The sequence below is a fragment of the Paroedura picta genome, chromosome 18 (genome assembly GCF_049243985.1).
Source record: "Paroedura picta isolate Pp20150507F chromosome 18, Ppicta_v3.0, whole genome shotgun sequence".
In the NCBI taxonomy this organism is placed as follows: domain Eukaryota; kingdom Metazoa; phylum Chordata; class Lepidosauria; order Squamata; family Gekkonidae; genus Paroedura; species Paroedura picta.
The window spans coordinates 392,813-416,230 of record NC_135386.1 but is presented as its reverse complement, the minus strand read 5'-3'; the positions used below and the strand labels follow the sequence as shown (position 1 = coordinate 416,230).

At 56.3% G+C, this 23,418-nt stretch overlaps 2 protein-coding genes and 1 long non-coding RNA gene across 13 annotated transcripts in view; 1 reads left to right on the top strand and 2 right to left on the bottom strand.

Annotated features, from left to right (window-relative positions):
• LOC143827976 (uncharacterized) overlaps window positions 1–3,288 on the top strand; it is a 34,369-nt gene extending 31,081 nt beyond the window's left edge. Inside the window, exons 4-5 of the long non-coding RNA XR_013227458.1 lie at window positions 987–1,175; window positions 1,875–3,288. This is a non-coding gene — a long non-coding RNA (uncharacterized LOC143827976). The remainder of the gene's footprint in view (window positions 1–986; window positions 1,176–1,874) is intronic.
• Window positions 1–9,349, bottom strand: part of CGNL1 (cingulin like 1) — a 34,073-nt gene extending 24,724 nt beyond the window's left edge. For 2 of the 6 annotated variants that reach the window (XM_077318096.1, XM_077318101.1), the window contains exon 1: window positions 9,204–9,349. The gene's annotated coding sequence lies outside the window, so the exon portion shown is untranslated. Of the gene's footprint in view, window positions 1–90; window positions 306–6,463; window positions 6,487–7,285; window positions 7,433–9,203 lie in introns of those variants that run through there. The other 4 variants (XM_077318098.1, XM_077318100.1, XM_077318097.1 and 1 more) reach the window with 4 other exon arrangements.
• A 1,888-nt stretch (window positions 9,350–11,237) lies between these two features.
• The window catches only part of TCF12 (transcription factor 12), a 52,377-nt gene continuing 40,196 nt past the window's right edge, over window positions 11,238–23,418 (bottom strand). For 2 of the 6 annotated variants that reach the window (XM_077318106.1, XM_077318107.1), the window contains 10 exons: window positions 23,065–23,218; window positions 22,662–22,726; window positions 21,016–21,094; window positions 20,817–20,890; window positions 18,491–18,688; window positions 16,560–16,674; window positions 16,258–16,429; window positions 15,356–15,585; window positions 13,541–13,694; window positions 11,238–13,094 (listed from right to left, as the gene is read on the bottom strand). In XM_077318106.1, coding sequence (XP_077174221.1) covers window positions 13,552–13,694; window positions 15,356–15,585; window positions 16,258–16,429; window positions 16,560–16,674; window positions 18,491–18,688; window positions 20,817–20,890; window positions 21,016–21,094; window positions 22,662–22,726; window positions 23,065–23,218 — 1,230 coding nt within the window. In that variant the 3' untranslated portion in view covers window positions 11,238–13,094; window positions 13,541–13,551. Of the gene's footprint in view, window positions 13,095–13,540; window positions 13,695–15,355; window positions 15,589–16,257; window positions 16,430–16,559; window positions 16,675–18,490; window positions 18,689–19,767; window positions 19,840–20,816; window positions 20,891–21,015; window positions 21,095–22,661; window positions 22,727–23,064; window positions 23,219–23,418 lie in introns of all 6 variants that reach the window. The other 4 variants (XM_077318103.1, XM_077318102.1, XM_077318105.1 and 1 more) reach the window with 4 other exon arrangements.

Genomic DNA, 23,418 nt, shown 5'->3' with positions numbered 1-23,418 from the left:
GCTTTAATCAGCAGAATATATGTAAAAGAATTCAGTCTGGCAACCCGGGAAAGAATGCAATAAGTTCAGAGCTAGACAGAAGCACCACACCCAGGGGAGGAGACCAAATTCTTGACATAGCTACGAAGGACAATTTGCCCTCTCAGCTGAAGAAACATCAGTGGACAAACTTTCCAAGCCTACACCAGGTCAGCTAGGTACTCTTCAATGTTAATTCAGCTCCATGCTACCAAGCACTGTGCCCATGCTTCTCTGCCATGTTGCTGAAGGGCCTGCCTGCCTGCCTGCCAGCATGAACAAAGTGTTCTAGAGTCTGTCCATCACAGCCACGCACAGATCTACCTGCATTGTCTCAGCATTCCATGGGCCCCACCATTCCTTCCCATCTGTAGCCTCCAGTAAGGTGCAGGCAGCTCCTGTTTTATAGCAAGAACTAAGCAGCCGGAGAATAGGAATCCCTGGGAGGAGCATGCAAACTCCACACAGCAGTCCAGGAAGCGCCCCCAGGAGGCACGCTTGGCCTGGGCCAGGGCCTTTTTGGTCCTGGCCTCAACCTGGGGGAAGGAGCTCCCAGAAGAGCTAAGGGCCCTGCTGGAGTTGTCAGTATTCCGTAGGGCTGATAAGACCGAGCTCTTCCGCTTGGCGTTTGGTTGAGGCTGGGCCAGGAAGAACTGCTTCCACCCTGTGTGGGCCCTGTGTGGGCTGTATGGGCCTAGGGAAATCTGCTGGACCAGACTCCCTTGGAAGCTACTTTCTGGAGGGTTGACAGGTGTGCATATGGGGGGTAGGGAGAGGGAATGAGGAAAGGGATATCCTCCAGATTGTGTTTTGGCCGCCATCAAGGGGGGTGTGTGTAATGATATTGTTATGTGGGGTTTTAATACTGTGTAAACCGCCACGAGCCAGCTGGACCAGGAGTGGCAGTCATCAATAAATATAATTAATGCAAATTAATACAATAAACATTTGCTCCCCTTTCACACCAGAAAGAGGTGAGCCATGTGACCAAGCAGCCATCCCCCCAACCTCATTAAAGCTTCCAGAATAGGAGCTGCAGAGGAAGAGAGGCGGTACGTCCCCACTGACAGAATCCTCCAGAGCTCCAGGAGCCGGCGTGTTTGTCTTCCTGCCTAGAGCCCTGATGGTGGGCAGCACCCACCTCTAGGCGCCACCAGGTCAGTTCCGCCTGAGGAAATGGCAGCTCTGGAGGGTGGGCTCTATGCTTGGGATCCCAATGCACTCATTAAGGGGGCAAGAGCTCAGGCCCTGGCTGACTCCTGGGGCAGCCTGCTCAGGTATCAGTCAGTTGCTGCCCCAGAACAAGGTCCTGCCCTACAGGGAGCTGCACCAGACCTTGGCCTGCCTGTGGGGTGTTCAGCAAAGGTGCCAAAAAGAGGGAAAACACAGGTGGACAAACAGAGGAAGCGGCTGTGCCCTCCTCTGTCCCGTTGCTTAGTGGGTCAGGCCATTTTCAGTTTCCCTTCTTCTGCACAATCGCATCTCCCAGCAGCCGCACATGGCTTCCAGGTATTATGTGAGGGGACCTTTCGGAAACAATGTCTCGCTCCTAATCGCAAGGATCCAGATCGAGCAGCCGGGGCAGCAAGGAGCCACAGACCTGACACGGGATTTTGAGAGGTGTTAACAAGAAACAACATAAAACTCTAGCTTTCAGCACTTTCCCTTAACGCAGGGAAATGAAATCAGTGGGTGTGAGTGAGTGAGTGGCGGGAGCTGAGACCGGGATGAACCCCTCTCGGAAGTGGACATTAAATGCTCTTCAACCTAAGGCTGAAGATAAGAGGGGGGTCTTTGCAAGCGGCTTCTGCAGCCTCACTGGCTTCTCTCTCCCTACTTCCTTTCTGATGTTCCAGGCGCCCGGCTTCACTCCTGGTCAGAAAGCAGCTGGCTTTTCAGGCGTGCCAGAGGCCCCAATTCAGCCTCTCACCAGAAGGAGCTGCATTGAAACAAACTACTTTCTCAGCTGTTGAGGCATGAGTGTGAATATTTTAGAGACAAGTCATACAACCCCCAGAATTTTAGGCACTGCAAAAAAATGTACGGTAATTCAGAAAAGGAAAAATCCTCAGGACAACGTATCCATTTCCTTCATACTGTGCCAAGTTTGACAGGAAGAAAAAGCCTCCACCTGGACAGTCTGAGAGGAGTCCCAGAGGCCGGCTTTCTGCTACCCGACTGCCTTAGACAGAACAGCTGGGTTTCTTCACGCTAACCGGTCCTCCAGAGCCCGGGAGCATTTCAGGTGTGTCAGGACTGTCCAAGAGGCCAGCAAAAAGAAGGCAGACCTTGGAGGCCCTCTTGATCACTGGGCTTTGACTCAAGGGGAGGAACTCTTCTCTCCAGCTTGGCTCACACTCTCTCTCTCTCTCCTGGCGTTGGAATGCAGCAGCCACCCCTTCGTGGGAAAGGGCAGGAGGGAGGGATTGCTTTGGTTGGAACTGAGCAAGGCAGGCCGAGGGCAGAAAACTTCGCTGGGACTGGGAATCAGCAGCTATAGCATGTGGTCTAACACTCACACACCCCAGCCAACATCCCCCTGTCTGCCAGTTTCCTAAAGGCTCTGTATCTGTAAACAGAGCAAGCGTGACAAACCCCACAAGCCTCCATGGGAACTCAAAGCCCTTCAGCACCACCCTGGCTGGCTTTCTCCGGGGATAAGCAAGCACAAGCCCACGTGAAGATCAAAGGGGGCCACTAGCGTTTCTCGAAAGAGTTCGAAAGGCACGGAGCCGCTGCTAATCGGCATGGAGTGTTGGGGCAAGCGGGAATCACTGTTTTCATCTTCAGCTTAAAACCAGCAGGCAGGAGCTGGAGAGGCCACTGACTTCTCAGGACCAGATCACACCCACACCCCGCCGACAAGTCCGACCACACCCGAAAGCCCTTGCTTGCGCTCTGAAGACTGCACGGAAAAGGCCACTTCCACAGCCCACGGGGGCTCCTCTGAGGAGGCCCCAGCCTGGAGGAGGCTGGCCAGGGGCTGGCAGGCACGCCGGGGCACTCCAGCTTCCCCACCGAGGTTTCCGTGAGAAGAAGCGCTTCAGGAAGAAGCAGCCTGAAAGCTGTTTGATCAGCTGCTCACGCCTGGCCAGCTGGGAATCCCACTCCAGACTGTGGTGTCAGACTTCACATTCAAATCCAATTTTCAAGGATTAAAACCCAGCTGTAAATATTTTAGGGGCTCTTGGCAATTTTTTTTTTTAAATTTTCAAAAGGTCCATGCCATTGAAATGAAAAAAACTCTCCAGAGCTTCCAAACCCAAAATGCTGCCCTTTGTGCCATCTACTTGTGCAACCCCTTGGAGGACTGGGGGGTGGGGGGGGTGGGGGATTGGCCTGCATTCCTATTTGGCGTGCTGCTGCAAAGGAAGACGGGGGGGTGGGTGGGAGCAGTGAGTGCTCCTGCAGGCTTCTGTAGAGCAAGGCAAAACTTCCCTAGCTTCAGAATCAGTTACTTAGCAACCAAAGCAAGGTACAGAGATGCAAACGTTCTGAGGTGCCAACCAAGATGATGTTTTTCAGGCCAAGCCCAGGGATTGGGGCAGCCTTGCCAATCTCTCACAAGCAGCAGCTCATCATCCTTCAGACTGGACAGCTGGCCTGCCCTGCAGGAGAAAATCAGACCCCACATCCCTCCTGCCATTCCCACCCTTTTACATTGGTGGGAAGCCAGTCTCCTAAGTTCCCTTGGGCACAAGCCTGGGGGAACCAGCTTTGGAGCGTGTAAATGCAGAGGCAGCCAGCTGTGCTCATAGGTTTTCCTCACTCTGGAAGCCATTCAGAGAGAGGAGCCATGCCCTCCCCCAGGAAGCAGGGAATACTCCTGACAGCCCTCAAGTCACGGTGTGTGTGTGAGATTTCAGGGCAAACCAGAAGAGCCAGCCAGGGGCAGGGGAAGGTGGAAAGAGACCTTTCTGCCCTGATGTTGCCAAGGGGGCAGCTGAAGGGCAGCGTAGAAGGAAGCTCACAGGGCAAGCAGACAAGAGACTTGAGGCAAGGAGAAAGTGCAAACAGTATGGAAGATAAAAGGAATCCCTCAGGACTGATGGCTGTGCCAGATGCATCTAGTAGTGTGAACTGTCTGTATGTAGGCGAGTATCCACCAGCCTGGCACCTATCTGATGCCCCAGATCTGTAACCCAACCTGCATTTCTCTCTCTTTGCCTGCGAGGGCCTGAACTGGGCCTGAGCTCCAAGATGCTGGGCAGCCATTCCACGTGCATGCTTCCTCCTTCCTAGCCCCGGCCAGAGTAAGGGATGGCAGGCAGGTGGTGGGGCCATTTCAGACTCCTGGCCAGGTACACACACCTGCCTGAGTACCCAACCAGCTACAGCCCAAGAGGTTTAGGTGCATGGGGTGGGGGGGAGGTGTCCAAATGATTGTCTTAGGCCATTTGGCACCCGTGAAAGGTCAAGCCAAAATTGGCTCACTGCCGACTTTGCACCAAAGGCCTTTTGGATTCTGCGCCTAGCATCCTCCTTGGCCTGCAAAGGTATAAACACATGCACATCACCTGCCAAGAGAGAGGCGGTGGGGCTTGTTCCCTCTGGGAGGCTGCCAGCAAAGCCATCCCCGGCTCCCCTTGGCCTGCCAAACCAGTTTCTTGGCCTCCTTGACGAATAGCTCTGCCCCTCTGCCCCTCACGGCTCCCTGCCAGCCTCTGTTTTTTCTTTGGGACTCTCAACGGAAGAAGTCCGAGGCTCTTCTCCATTTATTATTCCTCAATTAAAGGGGACACCTTTGAACAGGAGGCCCTTGGTAGGCAACAGAGGAGGGGAAACAACAGAAACCGTCTGAGGTCGGGTAGAGAAGCGGAGATTGGAGCGTCACGTCAGAAACTGGAGCAAAGGAGAACAGGAAGTTTATAAAAAAGGGTAGATCGCTCTGTAGATGCTGAAGCAATGGAACAAAGTTTGAGTCCAGCAGCACCTTTAAGGCTGATGAAGTTTAATTCTGGGCATCAGCTTTTGTGCGCATTAAACTTGTTGTTGTTAAAGGTTCAACTGGACTCAAATTTTGCTGTATCAGAGCATAAGAGTGGGAGTAACCCAACTCCACCCTTTGGGAATCGCCAGATCGCCACCAGGGCTGCTGCAGAATTGCTCAGGCCCTCAGGGAATCTCTTCCCAAACCTAGGCTGAAAATTTGGAATATTCATGACAAAGACATAGGGGCTGGTGACCCTTGAGCTAAGTGCAAATTTCTCAAACACCTTTAATGAACAGCAGCCAGTGGAAGGGATTTGATTAGGAAAGTGGTCTGTTTGCAGCCTAATCCAGCAGGTCTTTGTTCTCTCTCTTTGTAAAGCCATTTGGGGTCCTCACTGCTCCTCTTGGGCAGCCTCTGGCCAGGCCTCAGCTCAGACCCCCTGTCCCTCCTGCCCAGTGCTGCCCCCTGGGAGGCTGTAATCCTCTGAGTCCTGCCCCATCTCTGGGGGTCGAATATGTACAGATCTTGCTCCATATCCATGTCCCTGAGAGCCCATCCACTGTGGCGAGAGACTCACTCCTGGGATGCTTGTCTGAGCAGCTCTGGCTAGGCATTCCTAATGTTTGGCTTGTCTAGCAAAAGTTGGCAGGCAAGCTAAGCCCGGGCCCATCCATCTTCCTTGGAATGGACAAGTACGACCATTTGAATGAGAACATCCGGTCCCAGGAAAGAAAAGGAGGACGGGAGTAATCAATCCTGGGAACAGCATCAGACTCCTACCTGTGCCTTTCGAAAGGCAGCTCCCAAAACAGAGGTCACGGGAGGGAAGAACCCCATTCCTGGCTCTCACCCGAAACCACAAGAGGCCACTGGCCTCCTTCCTCCACGCCTGTAGTAAGCCTCAGATCTCTTGCAGGTGTGCCGGGATCAAACCGGATGTGAAGCATAATGAATAGTCCTGGAGGATCAACATCCCATCTTCTGTTCTGCCACTCACAGGTTGTCCCTGGAGGCTACGTGGATACAGGAAGTTTCTAACCAAGGCTTAATCCACCTCCAAACAGATGACAGGCTGCGCACATGAAAGAGGGGAGACAACCCGGCACCTCCCCGTGAAGAAGGAACTCCTTTTCGTAATGAAGGCAGCTCAGTGCGGACTCAACCAGGGCAGCCTGGCTGCAACTCCTCTGGCTGCAGAGCCCCCAGGCAGTGCTGCTCCCAGGACGGGGAAATGAGGGAGGGGCAGGCCAAGAGCCAGTGGCTCTTGGGGGCCCCCTAAAGCCCCCATGCCCAGCAGCTGCTCTGAGCCACTTGAAGCTGTGGAGTGGCCCAAAGGCATGTTTTTGAGAGAACCTCCATTCCACTTTCAGATGCTACTCATCAGTCCACAAGGCTCACAGAATCACCAAAGACATTTTCAAATTGGAGCAAACGAACTACAAGCCTGTTTGTACACCAAAAGAATACCGAGGGATGGGGAAATGGCCATCTCAGGGAGCCCCACTACCATACCTGCTTCCAAGCCTTCCGCATTACTTTGCCTTCTTGGGACCCTCCACGGAAGCAGGCCAGAAAGACCCCCTCAAAAACAAAGCAGAGGTCTCTAGAAGCCAGGACAAAGCGTTGGCTGACTGACAACTGGGAGCCTTCTCTGCTTCCAAACACGGCCTGTGCTTTCGGAACACAATGGCTGGTTTGTGTCCAGGCATCTGATAAGAGTCAGCCCTTTCTCCACAGGAGGTTCTGGGTTGTTTGACTAAGTTTTCCTCCAGCTGAGACGCCGGAAAGCCTTTTATCTCCTCCTAGAAGACTAGAAGAGCTTCATGCCATCCTAGCGACGTGGCCCATTGTTCTGGCAAACGCAGCGAGCTTTCCATGTCCAACATTTCCAAGTCACAGGGTTTCAAAGGCACCCGTCTGTGCACTAATCGTGCTCAAGAGCACTCGGTGGCTTAGTGCGGCGGTGGCAGAGAGGGGGCTTGGGTGGGACAGGACCGCATGCATGCCGCTCCTAACCCTCCAAACTGGACTGGACTGGACTGACTGAAGCCACGTTGGAAGGAGCTTTGGGGAAGCAGGTTGCAGCCTCCTAGTGCACTTTTGAGGCACACTCCTGGCACAAAGGAGCCGGGGAGGGGGAATGGAGCCACAGCGGTGCAAGCACAACCATGGCACTTGCCACTAGGGAGGGGCTTGCGTGGCTCTTGCTTCTTCTAGAAGGTAACAGGAAGGGAGTCCCCCTCCCCACCACCACCACCACCACCTGGATTTCCTTAAACCCAAGCGCCCTTCCTGAACCCCTGGGCAAGCCCCCCCCCCCCCAAGGCTGGTTACCTTTCTGCTATGCCTGGTACGGGGCGAGGATGCAGTGAAAGAAAAAGCTAGAGCTCATGAAAAGGCCTTTGAAGAAAAGAACCCCATTTGTTTCCAGCTTCCTACGCACATCTCTTCCTCTTCAGGATTCCCCACCAGACTTTGGCCCTTCAGTGGAATGCTATTAATGGAAAACCTGCCCTTTTCCTGGGTGAAGGAGACGGGGGCACAGTTCACACACCCCACCCCCTCCACTGCTCCATGAGTGTGTGATTGCAAGTGGTCAGCTGACCTCCTCCAGCCTCTGCTGGCAAGGACACAATCCGAGGGGAGAGGAAAACCACAGCCGCTTGCCAGGGGCCAGCCAAACCACACGGCCCTGAAGCCTGAAAGAAGGTCCCTGCAAGGAGAAAGACAAGGGCGGGGCCCTTCTGACAGGACCCCCTGGAGCCTGGAACCAACCAGGTACGGCCAATTGCACTGGTCCATTGCACAAACTGAGAGAAATGTATTCCTGTCCCCTCATCTCCTCCGTCTAAAGCACAAGAGTCACATCTGGGGAAAGGCTTCAGAAAAGGAGACTCTTAACAGCTATACCAAGATCTTGCCAGCGGTTGTTAGAAAGCGAATCAGCCTTCCTTCCTTTCCTGGTAGCCTTCAAGGAGTGGCCCGGGGCTGCCAGAAGCCAAACTCCCCATCCACCTCGCAGAACCCATCCCTACCGAGGCACCAAGGACGGCAGCCTGGAGCCCGTGTTTCCTGGCAGGTGTCCACAGGCAGAGAGCCCCTGAGGCCGAAGACCCTGGCCCAGACCAGGAGAGTGTTGCTGAGCAAGGCAAAGCGGACGGTGAGGGTCTTGTGGGCGCACCCCCTCGACACCAGGCACGCGTCTTGCTCCCCCTGATTTCAGAAGCCCGGAGGGGGAATGGCGCAAACACCTTTCAAGCACACCGCAAAGAGCGGCGTGAGCAGCATGGACATGATACTCAGCTAGAGCCGGGGCACGAGCGGCCAAAGGCCAGCGGTTGCATCCCCAAATGTCTTTTGCGGTGGACTTTTATTCTTGGCTGAACTAATCTCCCGGACTAGAATTACGGCCGGTTGTTGCCATAAAGTAATATGCCTTTGCTGCCGGAGCAGAAACACGATAAGAACAGAATCTAAAAGCCGACCGTGTCTTTAGCTGCCCCCAAAGTCTCCTAGGGAACAAAGTTTTGCACCGCTCCTCCGAAAGCACCGCTACCTAGAAGATGGCAGACCCCACAAGGGAGCTGCCGTGGAGAGGGCCCTGCTGGCCACATAGCCCGTGGAGCAGGGCCGCCTGGCATGGGGAGGGGGCAGCCTGCCGGCACCGTGGGCCCCCAGGCAGCAAGGCCTGTGCTGAAGGGTGCCGCCTGGCAGGGCCTCCTGTGGCAGATGTGCCTTCAGAACTGCCGGGCAATTGGAAGCCTTAATGCTAACCTTGCTGGAGGCGCCTGCCTGCCTGCCTGCCTGCCTGCCTGCCAAGGCCTCTCTTACAGCAGCTGTAAGGACAGGTAGCAGAACAGAAGCTGCCTCTGCCGCAGCCCCTCAAGCGGGGGAAACTGCCCAAGCCGGTGCCTGGGGAAAGGTCCAGGCAGGGCTTCCAATCAGAGCCTTTCAGCGGGTGTGCATGGGGGGGGGGGGGATCGCCTCCAGCCCCTAACCCTAGCCTGATGTGCGGGATGGGGGGCTGGGGCCCGGGGCTCGTGCGCCATTCCCGCTCCGTGGGAAGCACCTGCACGAAGCACGTCCAGGAGAGGAAGGCAGACCCCGGCCCCAGCCCCCCACCCCCCCCCCGTGCCCCCGAGGCAGAGCCCGCACCTGAAGCCGGGAGCAGAAGCCGCCCCACTCCGGGGGAAGACAAGGGCCCTGACCCCCTCCCCAAGGCACAGCCCCCGGGCGCCCCGCGCCCACTCACCGTCCCGTCGGCGGCCAGGCAAGCACGCTCGCTCGCTCGCTCTGCCCCGCGGAGGAGGGACCGGCCGGGGCCGGAGACAGCGAGGCGGCCGCCGGAGCAGCACGCCCGCCCTCCCGCTCGCTCGCTCGGGGCGGGGCGGAGCTCCAGGGGGCGTGGCGAGGGAGGACGGCCGGGCACTCTGCACACAGGCCGGCGAACTCTTGGCCTTGGCCGGGGCTTGGCACGCTGGCCGGGCGGCGGGCGGGCGCGGGTCGTTGGGGGACGCTCCCGCGAGGGGCCGGCTGCAAGCCCCGGAGGGCAAGCAGGCGCGCAACCGGCCCGGAGCAGCCCTCGGCGGGCACTTCGCCCCACTAGAAGTGGGCGCAAGATGCAAAACTTCACAGGAGTGACAAGCCATGCAAAGCCTGGATCCGCGCAGAAGGACGCTTTTGAGAGCAAGTGGGGGAAGACGGCCGAGGTCTTCCGAGACCCCGGAGATGATCCCCCTGGGATGCTGCTGCCTCCTCCTCCTCCCCCCCCCCCTGGGCTGGCCCCGGAGGCTGCAGGCCGTTTTGGGTAGCCTGCTCAGCTCCTGTCTGGGGGGCGACGGACTGGAGGGCAAATGGCAACACATTTCCTAGGACGTTGTGCTGATGAAAAGACCTTGCCTGGTTGAGCTGTTTGTGGCACTTCAGCCTCAACTGCGAGTGGGAGCACAAAAGAATTGGGGGTCTTATGCCTCCATTCAGGAAAGGGCGGGAGAGGGACGGATCCTGACTTAGGATGCGGCCAGCTCGGGCGGAGCAACTGAAGTTGTGCAATGGCGCCATCTGGTGGGGAAACACGGGTCTGGTTTCGCTTCGAGCGGTTGATTGACGCAGCCATGACAAAACGTGTGCAAACAGGTTCCCCGGCGTAAAACATAATTTCTCTGGATTTCTCCCCCATTGTCCTCGATGGTGCCCACAGCAAAATGAGCGCCTCAGACCTTGACATGGCTCAGTGGAATTCAAGCCCTGTCCAGAGTGCTGCTCCTTGCCCAGAGGCAAGATTTAGGCTGCAGCCTGGTGTCAGCTCCTGCTGCCAATTGGATCAGCATGTCACCCATGTGACCATCAGTGCAGCAGTTCCTGGCTGGAGTGAGCGGCCGGTGGAGCGGATTGGCCAGGCCATTTTGGGGGAAAGAGTTGGCATCTCATGTCACAAGGGTCCTCTGCTCATAGCAGCCCTGCCAAGGCAGCCAGAATTTCAGCACGACAGGAGATACATGTGTGAGAGAGAGGGCACCGTTTCCCTTGGAGAGGCAGTGTAAGGACACCAAAGCCCTGATGTGTCAGGCTCCAGGCCCAAGTGCTGCATCCTGGAAGCCCACAAGCCTGCTGGCTGCACCGGTATTCCCCCTGCCCCCCAGGAACTGACTGGCGTGGCTGGGTGGCCACTGACTCCTGAATGTCCTCCCCCTTTCCTGCCTGTCTCCCAGAAGGGAAGCTGCTGGTGGGTTGGACCTCAGAATACAGCTGGACATTTGTGCCCTGGCGATCCAAAGGGCCAGTCCTTAGGGACAGGTGACTGTGGAGGCATTTCCCCCACCACAGAAGGGGAAGGAAGGAAGCCACACGTTCTAATGGAGAAAGAGATTTCTTCAGGAAGGAAGCATGCAGTGCCTGCTCTCGCCAGACCAAGATGTTTGCAGGAAAGAACTGGGGCAGCCATGGATTATTGCTTCCTTAAGCCTCCGGTGGAGATCTTGCTGCCACCGTGTGAGGCAAGTGGGAACCATCGGAAGGCCAGGAAGCCATCCCCTCAGATTTCTTGGAGCCAAGCTTCTCTGTTATCTAGGTCGCCCTCCCCTGGACTCCGTCGGCACACATGGAGGTGAATCAGCAGCCAGTCAGCTACTCCCTGCTTGCTGAGAGGTGAGCAGCCCAACTCCAGGTGCAAAGGTGGGAAGGCATCACCCCCTGCCACAGAAGACCCCATGGGGGCCCTATGGAGCTCCTTCTCTGCCCCTGTGCGGAGCCCAGACCAGGGACAGCAACTGACTGGTGGACAAAGTTTTAGAAAAGATGGCACATTTATTGCTACATAAATGTTATATACATCGTGCTTTCTGTTACACTGACAGAAACGGATTGGTGAACGTCTTGCTGCTGGTTGGAAAAAGTTTATCAGTAATATCTTGAAATTTGACACAGGGTACAAATCTGCAAAAACCAACAATGCGACCTGGAGAACAAGATGAGAAGCCATTCATCTCGGACAAGTAGCTCTTACAACACTCCATAGGTACTACGACAGTATGCTAGAATCCTACTCTGCTGTTACAATGCGATTGTAAATTCCTGGTATTAATGAACAGGTTATGGTATAGAACCCTACATCTTTACTACCTAATATAGTAAAATAAAGTAAGAAAATTTTTACTGAAAACCTTTTTTTTTCAATTTCAAAAATCTAGAAAGAGTAATATTTAGAATTCAAGAAACTTTCTTACAAGATTATTGTATAAAAGACTAGCTACAGTGAAAAATAAACCAAATGATTTCTTCTCTCTCTCTCTCACCAAGGGAGGCTTCTGTGCATACCGGGAAAGTCTAATATAGCCAAGAGACGAGAAGCTCGGGAGGAACAAGGGGCCGGCAGGGGCCGGGAGCTACTGTCACTCGTCCGCATCAGCGTGTGTTCATTGAGCCAAGGAAACACTGGAGAAGGAAGAACGAGGCCACGGATATTCGTCTTGCCAGGTGGGGCTGGAGAGACCTAAAGTCCCGCTGGTCACTGTACAACCCAAGGATGTGTTTGGAGTCTGCTGAAGGAGGCCGTGTGCAGGCCCCTTGCCCCTCCCTCCTCAAAAGGCTCAGAGCCTTCTGGGCTTGTCAGCAGAGGGGCCCCAGCCATGGAACTGGGCAGACTGCCCTGCCTTGATGGGCTCTCCTCTCCCCCAGGAGATGTGGAAGACAGTTTCTCTGGATGCTGGAAGGTGCTGGGGTTGGCCCAAGGGCACAAGTGACGGGGGCAGGACCCTTTTGGAGGCCTCCCACCCGGGTGGGGCATTGCTGCTCTGCTGGGGCCGCCCCACTCACCCAGGAGGCTCCAAGTGAGAATGAGGAGATCCGGGAGAGGCAAGAAGAGCAGCCTGGGGACAGCCCCTCTGGGGGTCCCGTGGGGGAAGTGGGCTCAGCCTGTGGTCTGTCGTGGAGATCTCTGGATCGGGCTGCTCACTAGAGCTTGCAGAGGGAAACCCAGAAAGTCTTCCCTGCATCCTCCCCCTTTTGCACTTAGCAGGCAGCTAACACTGGGCAAATACTTGGTGCTCAGAAGACAAGACGGTCCAAGGCGAGCCACTTCTCATCACCCCATGGGCAGGCTGCACAACAAGCCTCTCTACGAACCCCAAAAGGAACCCCCAGGCCCCCTCTCCCCTCCCTGCCTTTAAGACACTGGTTGGTTTGCTCGAAATGCTACGGGCAGCTGAGCAGTGGCTCTTCACGGCTCTGCTCTCAGAACACGTCGGCTTTCCTGAATGCCGCCATCGAGTGGAACTCGCCATCAGCTTTCCAAAGGGTTGACTTTCCCCTTCACACATTGACCTTTACTGTTCCCATGACAAATAAATAACGTTTTTGTCATTACAATGCATTTGTCAAATCTATTTAGGCACAAGGCAACTCCCCTCCCAGCTGTGGAGAGGAGTCTCTGATTGTGCTGGAGCAGGTTGAGGGTGGCAAACCCACTGGGGGGGGGGGGGGGTTGGTGTCACTCCTTTGGACGCAGGTGCTGCCAGCCAGGTGAGGGCATGCAAGGCTCTTGCTTCTCCTGTCAGGTGGGGTCTCCCGTTTAGTGCTAATTTGAGTCTGTGTCCTTAGGAAGGAAAGGTCACCTTGTGGGCTTCCGCCCTGCAAGTCCAGAATTCTGTTGTAAAAAAAAAAAAGAGAGAAGCCTGTGGGCAACACAAGGCTGGCACCTCAAAAGGCCCACGTTCCCCAAGGGTTGGCCTCCTGCCTGCATGCTGGTTGGGCCCGGTGGCAGGTGGGTCTGCTCGTGGAGCATCCTCAGGACCGGGGGCTCTGCATTCCAGCACAGCCCAAACCCACCCCGTGGAAGGAACAGCGGTGAGCTAGAAGGGGCAGCCAGGCTGAGCCATACTCTGGGCAGATGGCCTGAGAGGTCGCAATCTCCCTTCCCCACACTCGCCAGGCACAGCTGCCCCACAGCCTCCCAGCACATGAATAGGAAGGCAGGCCAGACAAGCCCACCGAAAACACACCCACCCAGCTAGCCCCCCCCCCCCCCCGCCCTGCTGAGTCTCTCAGCCTCCATCCTGCCCAGCCTGGGCAGGCAGCAAAGATGGGCCTTACCTGGCTGGTGTTCACATATGACCCATAGGGTTGGTAGTTTCACTAAGCCCAGGATGGCTTCCTGGATGCGTGGAGGGTGGCTCTGCCGATATGGCAGACACCTTCTCCTCTTCCCTTCTCTTAAGGCAGGCTGCTTTGGGGTTCAGGTTCCGCTCTAGGAGCAGGAGGACAAGAAGAAGGGCCATCACCACTCATGCCCAGCAGGCTCCAGCTGGCCGAAGCAGGCGGATCGCCCCACCATCCCACCCCTGCCTTCCACCGTCACCCACTTCCTGTGCGAGGCTCCAGGACACCGTCTCCAGCAGCCAGCCAGAAGCTCCCTTTTTCCCTCCCGAAAAATGCTTTTAAGCTGGAGGCCTTCCTTGAGTTTGGGGAGATTTGAGTCCAGGAGCACCTCAGACCCACAAGGGTTGGGGGGGGGTGTGTGTGAGGTTTTGAGTCAAAGTTTCCTTTGTCAAAGCCAAGCTGAAATTGGAACACCAGCGCAAGGGCTGTGTGTGTGTGTTCTTTGAGGGGGGAAGGGAATGGCCCTCTTTCCAGCCAGACAGGCCTTCTTCCCCACCTCCCTTTCAGATTTGCATACCAAACAAACTGGCAGGGGCTTTCTATCCCACCCCCGGACCCCCCTCCTCCAAGTGAACTGATGATGTGAGGACGGATCCCCTTTGGCAAGACCACAAGCATGGCTGCCTGCAGCAATCACAGGGAGGTGCCTTCTCTGCCCCCATGGGCAGCCTGCTCCTTCGCAGGACAAAAGCTCTGCGACACATACACACACACACACACACACGGGGGAGGGGGGCAGAACACCCCAATGGCTGGCAGGAGCACCAGAGCAGACCAGGCTGGAGGTCTCCTTCAGTGCTTTGAAACTGGGAGTAGATATTCATGCTGACACCTCTCCCAGGCCCCCCTCCGCATCAAGAAGCCGCCTCTGTGTGTGTGCGCCGGAAACCCATTGGATGAGAAAGCCCAACACCAAGCACAGCTGTGCCCGGCTGGCCCACGGGGAGAAACTGAAGCAAGAAGGCAAGAGAGAGAGAGAGAGAGAGAGAGAGAGAGAGAGAGAGAGGCGGCGCACGTGTTCACGTGCACGTGTGGTTGGACGGTGCCTCTTTCCTCCTCTGGCCCATCATGGGTGGGCAACCCCAGCTCCACCCCAGCAGAGGAGATGCCCTCAGACTGGAACGGCCTTGGTTGGCCAAGCTGACCTTGAGAGAGGATGTCTGAAGGGTGACCCAGGCAGGAGATGGATTTGCGGAGGAGGGTGAGCTTGGCTTGCAGCAGCAGCTGGTGCTCCACCAAGTCTGGCAAACCCCACAAGGATTATGATAAATGGACTTGACAGGATGCAATTTAAATACGAAAAGATAGCTAAAGGTGGTGATCCACAGCCCCCTCGGGGGGGGGGGGGGCTGAAGGGGGGCAAAGGGTGCTCAGCAGGAACCTTCTTGACTCAGAAGACAGCAGAGCGGAGGCCAGAGCACTTTCTCCCGCGGGCCACACAACAAGCACACTAAGCCCAGCAGAAGAGAGCGCTCTTTGCTGCAAAGCCCCCCCCCCCCCGTTGTTCCGATCAGCACGTTTTAGACAGCGGTGGTGCCTGGATGAGGAGCACCACCCAGACTGTCCACCCTGGACTGTCTCACCCTCCTGGCCCAAGCTGCCTCTGCCCTGGCTACCCATCCAGCCACCCCTGGGCAGCCCTCCCCCTAGGTCTATCCTGTCCCCACAAGCCCCAAGCATGGAGGGGCGAGCAGGCAAACAGCCGCACGGCCCACGAAAGGCCGGCCTTTGGCTCAGAGCACCCCCCACCTCTGACTTGCTGCTCCAGGCTGAGGATGACGGCCACGGCCTGGTGGAGGATCAGCAGCTTGGTCTGCGGCTTCTCGCTCTTGAGGTGCAGCTGGCACATCCGGCCCAGCTCCTTGAACGCCTCGTTGATGTCCCGGACCCGCAAGCGCTCCCGGGCGTTGTTTGCCATCCTCCGCTCCCGCTCCCGCTCCAGCTTCTGCTCCGGGTTCAAGTCCTCGTCTTCGTTCGTACTGCTGCAGCGGAGGCACAGAAAGGACTGTGGACCTCCGGAGGAGGAGGAGGAGGAGGAGCCCAGCGTAGCCCTCCCCCCCCCCACCGGCCTCCGACCAGGACTGCCTGAGGAGGGTTCCTGGACACCCAAGGGACAGAAGCGGCCGCTGGTTGCCCCGTGTCCTGCCTCCCCTGCCCGAGCCATTTGGCATCTCCTGGACAGTCTGTTGTAGGAACTCTGTGGTGCCTCCTGCTCTGCACCAAACAAGTCCCAGGCGCCCGGCCACCTCGGTGCTCAGCCATTTCACTGTGGCTTCCAGTATTTTCAGCACTGATTCCATTGTAGCATCTCTCAAGAATTTGCTGGGGAAGTACAAAGAGCTGGAACGGACCAGCTTGGGGAAAAAGTGCCCCCGCCCCCCAAACCACCCAAAAGGCTACGTTTGGGATCTCTGGACCTACATCAACCAAAGCCCCACAGAATAGCTCTAATAAGGACAAAATGGAGAAAAGCCCCTGGCTGGACCCAATCCAAAACTCAGGCACATCAGAGTATTGTTCTGCCTGGTGTGAGGACAAGTGTGCAGTCCAGGCTTCGATTTCCACATAAGTAGGCCCAACCAGCACCCTTCGGTGGTCAGCCTCCGGAGCCAGCCAAGGCAAGCCTTCCCCAAAGAGGGCAGCTGCTCTACCTTGTTCTGCCTCGGGAGGACAGCTTGAGATCTTTCTGGGAGGACTCGTCATCAGATTTCATGTCATCGGAGGAGGCAGGGTCGTGTGCGCTTCCATCCTTCTCCTTGTGCTCCGACTTGATTTCGGCTGGGCCCAATGCGACGGACTGGCTCAACAGCCCCGCTGAGAGTGCTGCGTGCAAACCCAAGAGGAGGCGGTCACCGCCAGCCGCAAGGCCCCCAGCCCTCTGGCGTCTTCTCTACTGCTAGGAGAATGGCCAGAGAAGTCCACTGCAGGGGCTCCTGCAGGCCAGCCTGCTTACCTCGGTAGCTGTCTTGTGCTTTGTGGCTGAGTTCTGCGCTCTGAGCAGGAACCGTGCTGGGCAGGCCAGAGTGGCTGCTTCCGAGGCTCACGCCGTCTTCCCGGTGAGAGGCACCCTGGAACACACACACACACGGAGGGAGGGGAGGGGAGGGGAGGGGGGGCTCAGCCAAGCGGAGCAGCCGCCTCTGGGGCCGAAAAGCGGATAATCTGTGACGCTCAGCAAGTTGTCTTGAAGCGCGACTCCAAGTGCTCGTTCTTTAAACCTCCATGGATCATGTTCATGCTGGAACACGCTCAAGCCCTTCTTGAGGGGGGCTGCAGGTCAAAGTCCCTCCCCCCCTGCTCTCTCCAGACTTCTGGGGACCTTCCTTCCACCCCCCTCCCTCCACCCTGAATAGTTTCTGGAGCTAAACATGCTTTGTTTACATGCTTTGTAATGTGGCTGAGGACCTTCTGGGTGCTCCTTACCCGATAGCACTCAGCTGAGAGAGAACCCTTTTATTCCACCTCTCCCATTGCCTGAAGTCTCTGACCTTCACCATCCATTACAGCAATTCCGTAAAGTGCCCCTCCCTCCCCAGGCCCCTTGGTACTCCATGGACCACCAGCTCTCCACCAGCAGGCCCGGGGCCACATCTCCTGGGGCTGCCAGCATCACCTCCCAGGGAAAAGCTACACAAAACTACACAAGGCAAGGAAGCGCTTGCTTGCTCTCTCACCCCACAAGACAGGTGTGCTGGGTCTTCCACCCTGCCCCCCCCCCGAAGTCAAGGCAGAAAATTCAGGCTAGGAGCCCTCCCTGCCCTCTGCCAGATCCCTCTTGGCAACTGGGATGCCCTTGGCTCCTGGAGGGCACTTGAGCCATCTCCCCTCCGAAGGAAGGCTGCTGGGGCAGGATTCCACACTCTGCATGGAACGCAGAGCAGATGAAACAACCACCATCAACAGAGGAGCAGGAAGTGGATTTTAAAAGCTGGCTCCAAAATTAAGCAAGCGTAACAATAAAATTGTGCCTGGTTACGCAACTCATAAAAATGGAGTTAAATTGCTCATTTCCTTGCTTCTCCTGCCAAGAACATTTTCAAGGAAATTTAATTTTTCAAAAGTTAGTTCAGCAGCCAACATTTCCTGCATGGCTCAGATGCATTCATCAGAAGGCACCGCTAAATACTCTTAATGAGCATCCAAGGCTGAGGGATGGACCGCCTCACTCTGCACATGGGGCCTAAAAGTGCAGAGCTCCACCTTGCCCCAGAAGCTGAACCAGCCACCCCTGAGGGGTAGGACAGCAGCAGGCCACCGATGTGGATCAGCACACCCACACCCACACCCATTGCTCCCGGGGGCAGAGGAGAAAGGCTTAACCTGCCACACTCCAGCGCCACGTCTTTAACCAGAGCTGATCTCTCCCGACTCAGTCCCAGCCACGGCTGCTTTGAGCCAAAACCTCCTGGCCGGGGAACTCTCAGCCCCCGATCTCGTCTGACTCACACATGTGGCCACCACACTTTGCTAGCCACCTTCAAATAAAGGGTTTCGTGTCCACAAGTGAGATTTTTCAGCCCTCAAGTTTGCACGAGAACAAGCACCTTCCGCTTCATGCACAACCCCGTTCCACATGGCAACTCCCTACTCCCCTCACTGTCTGTTTGGGGCACACACTTCTCTCGGCCCACGCTCTGGACCTCAAGGCCCTCTCCACGATGAATTTCTCAGCCCTATTCTGAGTGGGAGTGGGGGGCGCCTTCCCATGGCTGCACATGCAGCAGAAAGCCTCTGCTCTCTGGCCCCAGCATTCAGCCAGGAGGGGCCGTGTCCAGCGGGCCGCCTGCTCGGACTCCTTCCCTGGCCCTCCCCGCCCCCCGCCCCATCCCGCCATCAAAGGATTCAACGTTGCACGGATCCAGGCGCGTGGCCAGGGCCGCTTACCAGCCGGCCGGCCGTGACAAGGCTGGATGCGCCGTAAGTGGAGCTCAGGCTGCTGACAGGCCCATTGTGGGAAGGGCCCAGCAAACCGTGCACGTCTCCGTGGGCCCCGGCCAGGCTTGTGGAAGGCCCCACCGCATGGTTCCGCAGCACGTGGATCGCGTCGTCCAGTCGGTCCAGGCGGTCCTCCATCCGGGACTGCTGTGGGGAAGAGTGGGAAGGAAGTCACTGACCGCCCCCTTTGGCAGCAACCACAGCCCTGTCATGCTGGCCGGCTGGCTGGCTACAGCGGGAGGCGGGGAAGGCAGCATCCAAAGGGCTTCCCAGCCAGCTAGCAACACACGGGGCCAGGTTGGGGGAGAAACTAAGAGGACGCAGCAGCCCTGCCACTGTGTCTTACCCCCCAGAGAGCCACAAGGGCCACGCGACTCAGTATTGGAACGGAACAATTAGTGGAAATGTTAAAGAAACAAGCTGGATAAAAGGAGGATTGAAACGAATGCTACGCAGTTTTCCGTAAGACGGTGGCTCTTCCGTTTTAGACCGTTACAAAAGCCAATTTGGTAGGAGAGGAGAAAATGCTGGAGACCAAGAGGCTGCCCAGTCCCTCCACCCCTGCCCAGGCTCAACAGCTCTTCAGCCACTCACCCCCAGGCCCCCTCGAGGGGCTTCAGATCTGGAGGGGAGTAGTCTGTGGGGGGGGGGGAGGAGATATCAGCCTTAGGGCTGTGTAACTCACAGAGTTAGTTTGTGACTGCCTGTTACAGACTTCTAATTCTATGGCTGCTTACTGTTTTCAACTGTTCTCTTCCCTATCTTGGCTATTTATGTCTGTGTGCTTCTTTAGGAATTGTTGCTTTTATATTATAGTGCCCTGTTTTCACATGTATGTGTTGAAGTGCTTTGATTTATCAGCTGCCTTGGATGACTGTGTGGGGCAGAAGACAGATTTAGGTGGGTCGGTTAATCACAGTATCCAAAGAAGGGAAGAGCAGCCTGGGTCTCTCTCCTCTTGGGCCTCCTGATCTGCAGGGAGAGCTCTGCAGCTGGCTTTAGGCCACCTTTGTGGCTCAGGGTGTGTGTGTGTGTGTGTGTGTTAAACTTGGTTTACCCCCCCCCTTGACCATCCTCCTTATGTCGTTTTCTTCCCCTTGCTGAGGTTTGAAGCTCGCCTGGAATTCTGCAAACATCATTTCAACCCTCCTTGTGTGCGACTATTCGACAGCGGTTGGGGGAAGCGAGGGGCCTGCGTCATGCTGCCGTCTAAAGAGAAAGAGTACCTCACAGACATCCTTTAAGAAGGACATAGCATCTTGCAAATGCTCGTGAAGCTGTTGCTCAACTCGGTTTTTCTGGCAAAGTCAAGACAGAACAAGAAGCAAAGCACAGGTTAAGTGACGATAAAGAGGGGGGGGGGGGTCACAGAGCTGGGGGTGGGTCAGCCTCAATGGTTAGTTACGTTAATCCAAGGAAGACATCGCGTCACAAGGAGAGGGCGAGACAAAGGCCCACGCCCCTGGGCACCCGAGCTGGGCATCCCTTCAAGTTCTTTACAGTCCGCCTTTCTCACGAGGATCTCAGGCGGACTGGACAGAGCGAGTCCACAAAATTGAGGGGGTGGGGGTGCTCAAATAAACAATGATATAAGATTTGGGTTGTGGTTCCAAAGGGAACAGAAGCAAAGCAAATGCTGAACGTGACACCTTACAGGTTGCCATTTCTCTCGTTAGTTGATTTAAGAACAAACGAAGTTATTTGTACAATCCTAATGAGGACAGCAACCTCCCCCCCAATGCACTTCCAACTGCGCACAGACTCTAAAGCCCATGAGCCACTGTGGCGCAACACCCCCCCCCCCTGCAGCCACAAAGACACAGCAGCTGCAGCAACCAGAGTTCACACTCTGCCTCCTCCTCCTCCTCCTCCTTGCACCCACTCCCACACCTCCACCACTCCTGGTGGATCGACTCCTTGCAGAGAACGAAGTGGATCAGTGGAACATGTTTGGACCCTTTTCTTGACAGTGCTGTAAGTAGAATTGCTGAATGAGCCAGAAGAAAGCGGAGAGCGTGTGGAACGCTTTGCCACAGCTCTTTGGGAGAAGAATGAGCCGGTGGCTTACAAAAGGGGCGCAGGGTTGCTCATCAGGGGCCCGCACCAGCTGCCTGTCGCCATGAAGCCGGATGCCCAAAGAACAGATGGGGGAAGGCCTGCCTGGCGTGTCGAGCATTGTTCACTTGCAGGCAGCCATTGGTGAGGCTCTCCCGACGGCTCTCTAGACGGGATGCAGCCAAACCGAAATGCCTGGCCGGCTTCCCGTGGGGCTTACCAAGGAGTGCAGGGAATTCTCGTAGCCTGGAGAAGAAGGGGTCTGTCCTCCAGCCCTCGACCACTGGCTCCCACCTGTCCAAAGCAGAAAGAGGAAACGGTTTCGTCTCAGCTGTACTCCCTGCTGTGTTCTCAGCATCAAGGAGAAGGGCAAGTGGTCAAGAGGAGGCTGTCGCTAGCCAAGAGAGGCCGACTCTTACCGCTGAGAGGTGACGGGGATCCCACTGGTGTCGAGGGATTGGATGGAAAACTACTGCTGGTATGATCAGGTGAATAAATCTAAACCAGGGAGGGAAAGGGAGACGCAGGTCAGCACAAGGACTGAAGAGGGAACCCACAGCTTGTAGGCTTCACACCCCCACATAACTCCATCCATGGTGCCCATAACTCCATCCCGCCATCTGGGGAGGGCTTAGGGGGCCTGCCCCCCCCCCCCCCGCCATCCTCAACCTCCTGCTCAGATAAGGGGCTAGTTGGGGGTGACGCAGCACCCCCACCGGCTCACTGGCCGCCTCTCCCCCGCCCGCTTCTGGTCCTGTTCCTTTCAGGGCCGCTTTGTCATGCTAATGACCCGGGAGCCAGAGCAACAAAAGCCCCTCCGGCCACTTGGAAAAGTCAGCCCCAGCTTTTGTTTGGGGACCACTGGCCAGTTAGCTATCCAAGGCACAAATGCCTCAGAGGTAGGAATCCAAACACAGGTTCAGACAAAGAGGGCCGATATAATCAACCAAGTTAAACAGCCCTCCTCTTTGATCTCCTTTAAATTAAAGGCCAAGTGTTTTGATTTGGCATTAAGCACTGAAATAAACCAGATGTTTCTCCTGCCACATAACTCTCAGCGGGCACAATCTTGAAGGGTTATTGTTTGGCAAATGTTCAGGAAAACACATTAGAAATGGCGCAAATATCCAGATTTCCTTTGGTTTCCATCTACGCCGATTCATTATCCAAGCGAACGTATAATCCACAGGACTTTGGGAACTGTGTGCAAATACTTTCATGTACAATTCTCTTTCTTGCCTGCTCTGAGATTAAGTCCACAATTATCCAGGCTTAAACCTAAGATAAAAGAACCTTTGCAAATGTATTATCTGGCCTTACACGTTTAATCACCCGGGGTTCTGCATGGGCTTTAATACTTACGGAGGAACAAAGATTGTGCCGTCTGAGGAACACATGAAAAGCTTTCTTTCCTTAAAAAGCTGCACACCGGCAGGATGACACTCCAGACTCCCTCCTCATTAGGAACGGCAATATTTATTTACAAGGCAGGAAGAGAGAGCTTCTCGACAGCCTCCTCTTCAGAAAGGGGGCCAGAACAGCCTGCTCCTCCCCCAAGGGCCGCCTCGAGGGAGGCTGGGTGGCAGTGGGAGCCCCAGGGGGTGGGCTGCAGCACAGACCAGCCAAGCAGATGGAGAACGTCTCCCTTCGCTAAAACAGAAATGATTTATGGGACGACCCACTTGCACAACAGCATCAAATGACAGGACCAAGTTGCCACGACAACCTCCAGCGACACACATTTGCTCCAAAATCACTTTGTGATAAATCTACAGCCCCCCCCCCCCCAGTCTAACTTTGTGAGCGCTCCCCTACGCCCAGCCATCTCCACAAAAGGACAGACCCGGGCGGGTCTCTTAAACTTCAGCAGAGGCAAAGCCCTTGCTCTGTGATGCGAGGCAGCCAACGGGAGCCCCCTCGCCCCACCCCCCCTAAGCCAAATCTTGCCTTGTGAGAAATGCATGCTGTGCTGGGGACGCAGGCAACTGGCCGGCCATGGGACCTACAGCCAAGGCACTGGGGGGGGGGGGAGATCTGGGGAAGGCATTGGGGGGAAAGGACTTACGGATGCCAGCGCTTTCCCCAAGGCATCCCCAGTCTGGGAGCTTCCTGCAGCATTGCCTCTGTTCCCTGTGGAGAGAGAAAGAAGAAAAAGAAAGACGGGGGGGGGGGGTTGCAATCAGAACGCCACCTCAGTGCTGCTGAAGCGACTCCCGAAGGCTGCCGTCCTGCCACAGGGAGACCAGCCGGAATCTCAGGCCGAGTCCAAGCAGAGAGCTGGGCTCTCTCAGGCAGGGAAAGCTTAAAAGTGGCCTGAAGTGGGAAGTGCTTGGCAGGACTCTCTCTCTGGCCAAAACGCTCGCCATTGCCCCCACGAGAGCACAGCCACAAGCCAGGCACGAGCGACCCTGCTGGGGTGGCCGCCGGAGCAGAGAGAGAGGGGGAGGGGGGGGCTCCGCCCTCCTTACCCAGGATGCTGCTGCTCTCGGAGCCGTTGACGGGAGGTGTGTGGGAGGCAGCCGCATAGGAGGAGGAGCTGCTGGAACTGCCCCGGTGGAAGCTCGACATGGGGGGGAGGCTGGTGTTGAGGTCTGCGGGCGAGACTGAATGTGGGGGGTAGCTCTAGGGAAGAAGCAGAAGAGGGATCAGAGAAAGGCCCGGTTAGCACTGATGCACGAGGCAGCAGGAGGCAGCGTGGGGACTTCCCCTCGGCCCAACACCCACCGACCCCACGAGGGAGGGAGACGACTATTCAGTCCTCGCAGTCCGGCGGAGGGAGGCCGGGAGGGGCCATTCTGTGGGACCAGGATCAACAACAACAC